The sequence below is a fragment of the Sinocyclocheilus rhinocerous genome, unplaced genomic scaffold, assembly GCF_001515625.1.
Source record: "Sinocyclocheilus rhinocerous isolate Xijiao unplaced genomic scaffold, SAMN03320098_v1.1 scaffold1393, whole genome shotgun sequence".
Taxonomy (NCBI): domain Eukaryota; kingdom Metazoa; phylum Chordata; class Actinopteri; order Cypriniformes; family Cyprinidae; genus Sinocyclocheilus; species Sinocyclocheilus rhinocerous.
The window spans coordinates 164413-177124 of record NW_015625613.1 but is presented as its reverse complement, the minus strand read 5'-3'; the positions used below and the strand labels follow the sequence as shown (position 1 = coordinate 177124).

The window sequence follows — 12712 nt, the reverse complement described above, 5'->3', positions numbered from 1 at the left end:
TTAACACATTCACATGAATTTATTCAATCTCTTGAGTATTAGCAAGAGGGCTTAATTCTGTATTTTCAAGTCACATCAACATTATGCACCATTCAGAGTCTTTTAAAATACTATATATGGTTTATTCTCTTGGATAAAAAAGGCAAATACACCAATACAAAATACCATGCCATACTGTTAATTGCAGTGCACACAGTTTTTAGTATTTATGAAAAGTATACTATATGTTGTGCATGTAAAATGCATGCTTTTTACATGCATGTTCTGATTCTGTTTAACCTTAGCCCACTAGCCTATAGCCACCTTTAGTTAATATCAAGTGCTCTGAACATTTTATAACTTTACACTGACATGAATCAATTGCACATCTATGTACTTATAAGAAATGTTAATTTCCATGACATTCCAGGTAAGCATATATCATTTGTATACTTAATATTACCCATTAGCTACATTAAAACTTGCACTGTACATTTTACAAGCTATCTGAGATGTTCCTATGCATACTGGACCATAGGATGGTCATTCCATTCAGGGAGATGAGAGATCTTCTCTTGTGTGCTGGGCTGGATGGGCCAACCCCACGCTTTGAAGAAAGGGCAAAGATTCATGTTGACCACCTTGGAGAAGGTCTCAGCATATAGATTCATCTTGCCTGCATTGCAATTTGGCACTCCATTCATATCATGGTAGGCAGTAAAAACTTTCCTGAAAGCATCCCAGCCAAATTTTTCCTGAAGCTGGAAAAAAATTTGATGTGATGATAGAAGATTAGAAAAAATAGGTATAAATATATTATTTTATATTTACATAATTATATCTTTCATAATAATTATATAAACAAATATTAAATTTTATGCAGTCTGTTCGCACCTGCATGTATGTCTCGAGTGCTGTCCACATACTCCAGCTTTTTAAATCCTTACCGCCACTGCAATACATCTTGGTACGAGCCTGACGGTTTTCTAGAGTCATGGCTGGATGAGCATTTGACCTATTTAAACCCAGCACTTCCTCATGTATGTACACTGACCACAGGTTGCAAGTGCACTCAGTGGTGTGTGGAGGGAACTCCCAAACTCCACGCTGTTGGTTATGACCCAGCTCGTGAATGGATCCCCACATGCCACTTTTATAGGCTCCCTGTACATTTACTAGAGCTGGGGCAGAGGTGGAGTGCATCATGATAGGGTATCCAGCATGCATGAAACCTGCAAGGGGAAAAGGAGGAACAGTGTTATCACCAGGACAGTGTGAGTGTAATTAATATTAATAGCATGATTCTGTTGTAATAGTGATGCTTCTTTATTCTAACAAAGATACTGAGAGTATTTAATAGTACCACCAACCATGAGAGATCTGAACATCTGCAACAAACCGCTCCTTGCGGGGGAACTTGGCAGGCCTTGCTGCCAGGTCAGCTATGCTTCTCATTATGGTGTCCCAAAGTTTAGCCACCTCGTCAGGGCGGTCCAGATTCCTTATATATTCTGATTCTAATGTTATGATGATGTTCTCAAACTCAAGCTCCGCCCAGGGGGCGGGTGCCTGACGGATCCTGTCCACCCAGTCAGTAACACTGGTCTCTCCTAAGGGAGGAAACAAGTTTGTGTTGAAAAATTTTACCAAACAATGTTAAATGTTCTGAATCGAAACCTCACTGTGATGCTAATTCAAAATTCTTACCAGACTTGAAGTATGGAGCCTGTACTGAGACCTGCACGACAATTTCCACCCCATCCACTTTGCTTTGAGGAGGTGCTATTAGATAGATGAGCCCTCCCCATAGATTGCAGACTTGGACCATCTCTGTGCCCAAAGGGAATCGCTCATGGACCACGGGAGCACGTTTCAGAACGTTTGCTCCACCAATATTATCTGTTTGGCAACCAAGCTGCACCTGCATAAAGTGTTATCCCCTCATGTTAATAACATGCTCTCGAAGCCTATGAGCAATAAAGTTGCATCTATCATGACAAGTATACTATATGCAGCAACTATTCCTTGATTGGATACATGTGTAGACTTGATTCATCACCTGCCAGTTTTTCCCAACGATCTCTGGAGGTACTGCTATGTACGTCTTCATACCAGGAGAAAGATATAACCCTGTGCTTATCCATTCTTCACAAGCTGAAACAAGTAATTACATTCTTATTTTATAGTGTTCAAGTATTTTGAAACTTAAACAAGGAATAATATTTAATGGGAAAACTTTCGTACCTCCAGTGCTGGCAGTGATCCGAACTCTTGCATTAGACACAGTTGGCAAGTTAGGTCTGTCCTTAATGATGTATGGAAGAAGGGCATCAGGATCGGGTGACACCTTGTATACCTCAGTCCCAACATGGAGCATCAGGTAGTCTTTGGCACTTTGAACAGGGCAGTTACTACACACTTGTGGAACACCTACCTCCTTCACTATGTCACTAAGAAGACCTACCATTGAAGTATAGGCGGCACTGTCATGAGATCGCATGCGAAGGTAACTGGCACAGTCGTTGCCCAGCTGTTTCAAGCAGCTCTGTTCTTGATTAGTCAATTCTTGCCCAAGGCTTACATGTTCAGCAAACCGATGCAGCATGCTACGAAAGTGGTACCCCTCTTTACAACTATGCTCAATTTCTGGGGCTTTGTATAACCCTCCACCCAAGGTGCTGCCCAAGAGACACAATCCCATCTTATTAAGAATGTGATTTCCTGGATAATCAGTCATCACATTGCAGCCGCAGTGGGTCTGGGCCCAATACCAGGCATGACCCCCAATCATAAGACCACCGCCTTCAGCAACAAATTCTTGGATCTCTGCACATTGGGCATCACTGTATGAAGTGCAAACATAGACGCTTAGATCTTCTTTAAAACCAGTCAACTGGCAATCTAAACCAGATTTGCTCAGTACTGTGTGGGCTGCCTTTAGGTTGGGTAGAATCCCAATAACACCCTTGCGACCCTCATCAAGCCACTTGATAGCGTTGATCAGGAAAGTGGACAGAGATTCCCGTCCCATGAAGCCTTCATGTGATACCAGGATTACGCGACCTTGTCCATAATAGGCACCAGCAATGAATGCTTTTCCAGCTGGAGTGACTGCAATAGGAAATGCTAATGGTCCGTGCACCATCAACTCAGATGCTATAGCCCCACCTTGGACATCAAACTCAGACACACCTTCTAGCAGGAACTGTAGGTCATCTTTAAAGTCCTTGCCTATACTGAAAAGTAACAATTGAAAAGAGCTGATGAAATGTTTGTTTTCTTACAGAATGGGTAAAAAAGTAAGAATGTCTGCTGAACTTACGATACAGCAAGCCAACTAGAAGGGATGTTTCTTGGAACAGGAAAGATGCCAACTTCTCCTTGGTGTTCCGAGAAGTAAATTCCTGCAACACTGCACACTTTGTTTCCTGGGAAGTTCCTTATAGTGTTTTCTTGCGGGTGGGCAGCAGCCCAACTCCAGGCCTGGCCAGCAATGATCAAGCCACCCCCAGCTTTGATGAAAGCTATCAGATCCTTTGCACAGTTCTCAACACTGCAAGCATCTGTGATATATATAGCTAATCCATTCCGAAAGTCTCCTAGCTCTGTCTTGATAGGGCAGTATTTCAAGTTTTCAGCTACTGAACGTAAACTCTTCTGAATCCCTACAATGCCAGCATCACCGGTACATGGCATGAGCCACATAAGGGCATTCTCTATCAGGCCAGGGAAGTGTGTTAGGTATTGCTCATGTCCCAACACCACCACACGTCCCTGACCGTAATGAGATGCAGCCATCAGCACCTGACCTCTTGGATTCATGGCAAGTGGAAAGGCATGTTCACCTATTAGTACAAGATCACTGGGCACTGCTTTCCCTTCAAAATCAAGCTCTTGCAGCCCATACATGATAGTGTAGTAGTCTTGTTCACATGCCATGGTGGATTAGCTCTGTTTAGCAAGTCAGTTCAAAACAATCACTCTCGGTGTACAGTCAGTTTTACAGGGTAAGAGCACTGGGTTTGTTCAACCAGAGCTTGTGAAGTAAATTGATACAGACTGGTGTTCAGTCCTACACAAAGACAAAAAAAGGGAGAAAAAAAATCAAGTTGCATAAATTTATAAACAAAAAAAATTGTGCAACTGTAAAGAGGTTTTTCATGAATTACATTTCTTAACATATTATACAAAAATCTGAAATGATTCAAATCACAATTTCAAAATGTATCCTTTCTCAATTATGACTAGACTACATATGTAAAAATTGTAACTTCATATCGCACAATTGAAACTTGGTGTCTCATAATTTTTTCATACTTTATTCTAAATAGAGCATTCATTATGTACACACTCACCTTCATCTGGAGAAACAAAACTGTTCAGATGACTTTCTCGCTTAGCTATGTGTAACTACTGTGAGAATGTGTTTGTGGATATGACTATAGCTCACCTATTTAAGAGCACACCCAACGAGCACGCCCATAAATACACCTTTTCTATTTTGTTTGTTCGTCCAGAAACCACCATCGACCACTCCCTCTACAGTATTTGACATTTTTAAAGCTGTTTAGATCTCTTATATAATGCATAACTTTTGCCCTGATTAAAGGTCTAGAGGAGTCAATGCCAGCTGTCAATAGTGAGAACCAGTCAGCAGTAGCAGTAGTTTGTGGAATCATAGTATTATTTCACAGACAGCTGCATATTGTGTGATAGACAAAGACTCTTTTAGCTTTAAACTATGCATCTGTCTAGTCAGAGGAACGAATTAGTACAAAATGGCAATGATTTAACTAAAACAATGGAATGAATGAATAAAATGTGGCCATGAAGTTGTGAGAATGTAATCTTGATTCATGGCCACGATATCCATTTTTTTCTTCTGGATGTTATGTGCGGGGCTCCATAGCTTTGAGACAAAAACATATGGCAGTTTAAACTAAACTATACTGCATTATGCAGCGTAAATAAACTATGTTTACCAAGACATAATTATTAGCAGAATGTCCTATCGCATGATAATACTTATGTAAACTGGAGATTTGTCATCTAACAGACATAAACAAAAACTGAATAGACATACAATTATTTTGTCTGTACACTTTGTACTGTCTGTCTGTCTGTCTGTCTGTCTGCCTGCATGTAGTTTTCCGCTGGTAGTGACTTATTAAGATCACAGTTTTACAGTAGTAAATTAATAACTACATTAACTGTGGCATGGCAGAAACCACAGTAACGAATGACGAGGGTGACTTCCAATGACATGAGAACCAAACAATGGATGTCGCTGTTCCACTTCGGAGATATTTACGTGTCGGACCAGAAAAGCGTGTACAACAACTGAACCACAAGAAGTTAATCAATGTAAAGTTTTAAACTGGTAAGCGCTGTTTAGATTTTGTATTTCGTTTTAGTAAAATCATGGTGGTTTGATTGAAATATAATTTTGACGGAGTCTGTAGATACACGCAGACTGCGCAGGTTGTAACTTAGAGATAGTTTGAGCCTATATTATGAGCCCTCCGGTTTCAAAGTCCGACTGAGTTCATTATCTTTATAAAAGAAACACTAAAGGACGTATTAAAACTAAGTTAACGTAGAGAGCTAATGAGTTACGTTACGAGTCAGTTAAGTTATTTGCTTAAATATTCGTAATTAGCTCATATAGCAAATGTACGGAAGCATGGTAACTTAGCATTTAGTCAGGCTATTTGAATCTGAATTGTACTATATTTCTTACTGTAACTTCTCCTCCTGTAGTCCAGTTGTTGTCTTCTGCGAATGGAGATGCAGTGCACACTAGTAAGTGTGAATGGAGCTCGGGTGGAGCTGGAAGATGGTCGAGCTTTAATGTTAGGTCGAGGCCCTGAAACCAGAATCACAGACAAGAAGTGCTCAAGGCATCAGGGTGGGTTTTTAGATCACATCACACCCATCCTAGTAATGCAAACGTTGTACGTGTCGCGTTTGATTCTGTTCATAAAGAATAACGGAAGTGCGTCTCTTCTTGACAGTCAAACTTGTGGCCAACTATGCGAAACAGGAAGTTCTGGTTACGCAGGTAAAACAAAGCAAAACGACAACGTTGTATGTTACAGTTTACTGAGAGAGTCAATTTTATTAACAGCAGTGTTTTGAAAGCATTTTCTAATACTTAAATATACAAAAGCATAATAGAGTACAAACCATCCTATGTTTCCACAGCTGGGGCCCAACCCTTCTTCCCTGGATGGTCAGTGTTTGGGACGTGGCGAGTCTGGATGTTTGACAGCTGGTTGCACACTGCATTTGGTCAATCAGTCCCACCCGTTTACTGTGGAATTTGTTGGGAATTCAAATGAAAAGTCCTCCTCTCCTCAGAAGAAAGGAAAAGCAGCAAATGAAAGCACAGACAGACAGAAAAACTCAAATGATGGGTCAGGCCCCAAAAGGAGCATCCAGGATTATTTTTCTAAATCCCCTAAAAAGGTATCAAGATCTAGAGTCTAGACTAATGGAACTGTTTGGGAAACTATTTAAAATAATTTTACACTAGTGTTCAGAAGTTTGGGGTTAATAATTAATACATTTATTCTGCAAGAATGCATTCAGTTTATTAAAAGCAACAGTAAAGAGATTACCAAAAATGACAAAACATTTCTATTTTAAATAAATGCTGTTCTTCTGAACATTCTATTAATCAGAATAAAACAATAATATGCTGTTTAAGCCACATGATTTAGATTTTTTCCCCCTTTGTTAGGTCACCTTTCCAAATTGAACTTGTAAACACATTTCTTCTACATCAACATTTTTGGCTCCATTTTTATAAGTTAAGTAGAGTTTGATGATAATAGATAAACTTTATGTATTATATTTTTTTTTTTAAATCCTGCATTCCAATTAATATCAATCAAACTGCAGTTGGGTTGTTTTGATTAAATAATAATAACTAAAAAATACAGCTAACTAATACAATAAAACACAATAACAACATGATAACACAATAAAAACATGATTTATGAAAATTAATAAAAACAGAGTGATCTGTTTGTGCAAATAAACTTCATATATATTTTTATTCTCTCTGAATTTTTATAGGTGTCATTGTGTGGGTGTATTACTGCAGTTATTTATTTTTTGTGGAAGTGCTTATAACAATATGATTGAATTTATGCTTTAGGAACACAGTAGTTTTTATATGTGTTTTGAAGAGATCAACACAGCTATGGTTTATGTAGAAGGCAAGAAACATTGGATAGAAACAGTACTGAAGAATAAATAACTTAAACGTTTAGGAGTTTCTAAATATATAAATGTATGAATTGTAAACGTATTAATAGTGGAAAATTAATACTTTTTTAATAAAACCTTTGTTTAACCAATTATTGTCAAACTACTTTTAGTTAATTGAAATAAAACACAATATAAATATTTGGTGAGTTTTACATTAGAAATATTGCCTTGGCAACAAGCTGATATAATCTATGTTTAGGTTGAAGTATAAAAATTACTGAACTAAAACTGAAATTTAAATTAAAGCTTAATAAAAATCTGTATTAAATAATAAAAATGACAAAAGCACATGACAGAATTAATCAAACTTAAATTAACTGAAACCTGAAAATATAAAAATTTAATTCAAAATGTTAATAAATACTACACAATTATATATATATAAAAAATACTAAAATAACACTGCTTGACTCTTAGGCGACAAAACGACCTCACAGCCCAGAGAATGATGTCCCTCCCACGAAACGAGGGTGTGGTGGTGATGATGATGATGATGAAGATGAAGATGATGAGACCTCAGCTGAAGAAAAGCTTAAGCAGTTACAAGCACTTGCACAGAAAGAGTGTGATAAGCTGGACTCACCATCAGTCAAAGCCACTGTTCCATCTTCCACTTGTTCTCAAAGTCACTGGCAACAAATCGGCAGCCTTCTGCTGTTCACTGCAGCAGGGGTTCCAGATAGCTCCAAAGTAAGACATTTCTTACAGGAACTGCATATTTTTAGTATTTTATCAGTAACACCATTATGCTTCTATGATATTTTATGCTTTAATTTCTGATTCAGATTGCAGGGTTCGACATCGACGGCTGCATTATCACTACAAAGTCTGGAAAAGTATTTCCCACAAGTCCAGATGACTGGAGGTGAATCTTGTTGAAGAACTTGCTATACACTGCAGCTATTTGTTGCGTCTCATGTGATTTTTTTTCCCTTTACTTTTGTTTAGGATTCTCTTCCCAGAGATTCAGCCCAGACTGGCCAGTCTTTTGAAGAAAGGATACAAGGTGCTTTTTAATCTGCTATTATTTTATGTTGAACTGAATTTGCAGCATTAATACTTGTATAGCTGTTTTTGCTTTAGTAGCACAAGCACCTTCATTGTATTTGTCTCTTTTTAGGTGGTGTTTTTCACCAATCAGATGGGTATTTCTAGAGGCAAGCTCAGACCGGAGGTGTTTAAGTCAAAGGTTGAGGATATTCTACAGACACTGCAGTTGCCCATCCAGGTGAATGACACGTTGACTATTTTACATGCAGTACTGTTTATACATTTGGGGTTGGTAAGATTTCTAAAATGATTTTGAAGGACGTCTTTTAAGCTCACCAAGGTAGCATTTATTATAATGTAAAATAAGTGTTTTCTGTTTGAATATATTTCAAATTGTAATTTATTTCTGTGATGCAAAGCTGAATTTTTAACTGCCATTACTCCAGTCTTCAGTATCACATGATCCTTCAGAAATCATTCTAATATGCTGCTCAAAAAATTATTAATCAGTGTTGAAAACTGCATAACATTTTTATGGAAACCATGTGGAAACCATGTTTTTCCAGGATTCGTTGGTGAACAGAAAGGGAACAGCATTAAAAAAAAAAAAATAATAATAATATTTTTTTTTTGGGTAACAATATTAATGTCCTTACTGCCTCTTTTGATTCATTTAATGCGTTCTTGCTGAACAAAAGTATTATTTCTTTCCAAAAACTAAATTTTACTGACCCCAAACTTTTAAACGGTGGTGCAATTTTGTGTAGATTAAATTTCTCAAACTTACATCTTTATGAATGTGAATGCATTATTATTATTATTATTTTTTAGGTATTTGCTTCCACAGCCCCTGGTATATACAGGAAGCCTGTTATTGGGATGTGGGAACATCTGTGTGAGAAGGTGAATCACTCTTGTGGTTATTTGTAGGATTTGTATATTAAAGGAATTGCATAATTGAGTTGTATGATTTGTTTTACATTACGTACAGCAAGCAGCAGGTTTGGCTAGAGTGTCCTGTGTATATGAAGGCATTGTTGTGTTTTTGCAGGCGAATGGAGGAGTGACTGTAGATGTGTCACAGAGCTTCTATGTAGGAGGTGAGCTCAGTCAGGTTCTTTCAAGTGGTTGTGATTAGCATTCTTGAGACATTTGAGATTTGACGTAAAATTATTGATGCTAAAAATGATTATTTTGGCAGCTTTTTATAGTTATTATTATTTATTTTTTCAAAGATTCTTAATCTATTGACTAGCACTGAATCTTCAACCAATTTTTTTTAAATTTTTTTTACTTTTTTATATTAATACTAAAAGAATATGTAGTCAAAAACCTTGTTTTAATAACAAATTTACCGCACATGGTGCAAAATGGCCCATAACATGCCAGATTTCTATGCTCAGTCAGGGTTTTCTCTTGTGTACAGATGCAGCAGGACGTCCCGCTAACTGGGCACCAGGAAAAAAGAAGAAAGACTTCTCCTGCAGTGACAGACTGGTAATCAAATTAACTGCAGTCTTCATTGCAAGTTATACAGAATGACTTGCTGTCAGTGAGAGTTAATGATTTTATATTCATTTGTATTTATGTAAATCATGTGCAATACCTTTACTCTGTTTTAACCACAAGGGGGCATGGTAGTGCTTTCTTGCTCCATTTTGGTACAACAAAAAAGAAAAGTTTTACAGGCTTATGACAAAATACATATATTTTTCATCTGCTATTTTTCTTCACTCTCTCTACAGTTTGCCCTCAACATTGGTCTTCAGTTTCACACACCAGAGGAATACTTCTTGGGCTGGAAGCCCGCTCAGTTCAACTTGCCAGAATTGGATCCTGTAAACAATTGGTCTTTTTTTTTCACTTACATGTTTTATACCTTTACACTTCCTTTTAAAAGTTTGACGTCAACGTTTTTATTTATTTATTTTTCTAAAGAAATTAATGCTTTTATTCAGCAAAGATGCATTAAATTGATCACAAGTAACAGTAAAGACATTTCTAATGTTACAAAAATGTATATTTCAAATAAATGTTGTTCTTTTGAACTTTCTATTCAACAGAAAATCCTAAAAAAACGTCATGGTCTCCACAAAATTATTAAGCAGCGCAACTATTTTCAATATTGATTTATTTACAAGAAATATTTCTTGAGCAGCAAATCTGCATATTAGAATGATTTCTGAAGGATCATTTGACACTGAACTGAAAATTCAGTTTTGTCATCGCAGGAGTAAATTACCATTTAAAATATATTAAATTAGAAAAACAGTTATTTTAAAATGTAATAATACTGAACAATATTTCTAGTTTTACTGTTTTTTTTTATTAAATAAATGCAGACTTGGTGAGACTTCTTTCAAAAACATTAAAACAAAAAGTCTTGGCAACCTCAGACTTTTGAACAGTAGTGCACCAAGCATCTGTAATACTTTTTTGTGTGTTTTTATCTCCTTGTCCAGAGGAAATTAGATTCTAAAAGACATCTTTACGATCCTCCAGATGCCTCCCTCACATCCACCAAGCAGGAAGTCATTGTAGCAGTGGGATTTCCTGGATGTAAGCGTTTTTTTCAGTTTTTCTCCTTCCAGGTGACAGCCTTCCAAGTTTTTTTAGTGACATATCCCCTTTTTTTTATTTTGCAGCAGGCAAATCTACGTTCTTCCAGACACACATCATTCCACAGGGCTACGCGTATGTGAACAGGGTACGTTATGTTATCTACCACAACTGAGAACCCAGACACAAGAAGTAGATCTCCAAGAGCTGGATATTAAGTGTATCTGGTTTAGAAGCTTTGGAGGAAAACATCTTAAATGTGTATAATGATTTGTTTTAACTGTCTGTGCACATGAACTCTAGGACATACTTGGCTCCTGGCAGCAGTGCGTTTCAGCCTGTGAACGCGCTCTAAAGGAAGGCCGACGCGTTGCAGTGGACAACACTAACCCTGACCCTGAGTCTAGAAAAAGGTGCCTACCTCTACTTCCAAAATTTTTTTAAATGTATCTTTGTCTTTTTGACTAAAACAGCACCATCAATGATTTTCTCCACAGATATATAGATGTCAGTCAAAGCGCTGGAGTTCCCTGCAGGTGTTTCAACTTCACAGCGAGTCTGGAACAAGCAAAGCACAACAACAGGGTATTTGGGTCTTCACTGCAGTTATTTCACAGTGTGCAATATGTACATTAAATATTAAAGTCTATATAATGTTACACTTTGTTAAACTTCTTGCATGGAAAATCTGTATTCTGAACCAATTTTAACATCAAAATACACAGTTAGGAATTGATCTGATTTGTTTTTTGCTGGTTTTAGTTTCGTGAGATGTTTCCTTCTGCCATCAAGCATGTTCCTGTCAATGACATGGTGATTCACAGCTACAAGTGAGTCGACAGCAGCAAGCTAAGCTTTTTCTATTGAACCAGATATTTTTGCTGGGAAATCACCATCTTTCTTGTTTAACTCACACAAGTCCATTGGTTTCTGACTGTCTTTCTTGTTCTCTGTAGGAAAAAGTTTGTGGCACCCAGTTTGTCTGAGGGCTTCTCTGAAATCCTGCAGATTAATTTTGTGCCGAGTTTCAGTGAAAAAAGATCAGAGTTCCTCTTCAGGCAGTTCTCTGAGGGCTAAGCGTGAAGTTGAGCAAAAAAGATAAAGAAAAAAGGCCTACCGACTAAAATTGACAATTCGTTTAGTCTTTTTACCTTGCAATAAGAGGAAATCAGAAGAATTCTAGAACAATTGACAATACAACACTTATTTAAATGTGTGTTATACTGTCTCATCCACTTAGGTTTACACCTGTCTTTAATTTGTTGCTTTTTAAATGTGTTGTTGGGGAAACTTATTCATAGCTGCTAAAATTGACCTGCTGTTATGAAGACTGACTTATTAAACAGGTTTCATAAATTGAGGAAACAATTGCTTGTTTCAGATTGTGTCAGACTGAATAAATACAATTAACAATGTCAATATTTTCCAGCGTTCTTTGGTTTTCTTGTCTGTAAAATAAGACTTTATAGGTTAAATTTATAGGCTCAGATTTATAGGATCATATTTTGAATGTTGTGCTTGTTTGCTTTATTTCTGGAGTCCCAGCTTAATGCTTTCTTTCTTTGGTGATAGGCACACAAAAAGTGAACTTGAAAAAGTTACGAAGTGTGGCAATTTATAGGTCCTTATCAGTTTTTCCCTATTGCAAAGTTTCTTAAACATTATTGAGTAATTATGACGAGACATCATCAGGCATGAGTTCACATTAAGTGGAATGTGGTGTAATACAGCAGTTCATAAACTGACACAAACGTCTCCTTCATTGTAAGATCAAAATCATTCAATAAATTGTCAATTACATACAAACCTAGCAGGTGCAGGTAATGACAATTTTTGACAATTTGTCTGCAACTTTTACACTAGAAAATGCCAAGATCTGGCATGAAACTCTAGATGGGGCAGGCTGATA

At 37.1% G+C, this 12712-nt stretch overlaps 2 protein-coding genes across 6 annotated transcripts; one reads left to right on the top strand and one right to left on the bottom strand.

Annotated features, from left to right (window-relative positions):
- Nucleotides 1-8: 8 nt before the first annotated feature.
- zgc:162193 (TRPM8 channel-associated factor homolog) lies at nt 9-6242 on the bottom strand. Of its 5 annotated transcripts, none has more exons than XM_016576231.1 (8): nt 6166-6242; nt 3302-4051; nt 2224-3215; nt 2039-2133; nt 1687-1900; nt 1350-1589; nt 874-1211; nt 9-740 (listed from the first exon to the last, which is right to left on the bottom strand). In XM_016576231.1, the coding sequence occupies exons 2-8, from the start codon at nt 3916-3918 to the stop codon at nt 498-500; spliced, it is 2739 nt and encodes a 912-aa protein (XP_016431717.1). In that variant the 5' UTR covers nt 3919-4051; nt 6166-6242; the 3' UTR covers nt 9-497. The 5 variants fall into 5 exon arrangements, with proteins under 5 accessions (XP_016431717.1, XP_016431710.1, XP_016431731.1 ...); XM_016576224.1 differs by lacking the exon at nt 6166-6242 and adding an exon at nt 5720-5799; XM_016576245.1 differs by lacking the exon at nt 6166-6242 and adding an exon at nt 4430-4494.
- LOC107758514 (bifunctional polynucleotide phosphatase/kinase-like) lies at nt 5265-12215 on the top strand. The gene is made up of 18 exons (XM_016576267.1): nt 5265-5359; nt 5740-5887; nt 5994-6040; nt 6184-6447; nt 7672-7944; nt 8040-8119; nt 8203-8260; nt 8375-8482; nt 9076-9147; nt 9296-9344; nt 9671-9741; nt 9990-10082; nt 10707-10803; nt 10890-10951; nt 11107-11216; nt 11301-11388; nt 11566-11633; nt 11760-12215. The coding sequence occupies exons 2-18, from the start codon at nt 5761-5763 to the stop codon at nt 11878-11880; spliced, it is 1788 nt and encodes a 595-aa protein (XP_016431753.1). The 5' UTR covers nt 5265-5359; nt 5740-5760; the 3' UTR covers nt 11881-12215.
- The last annotated feature ends 497 nt before the right edge of the window (nt 12216-12712 follow it).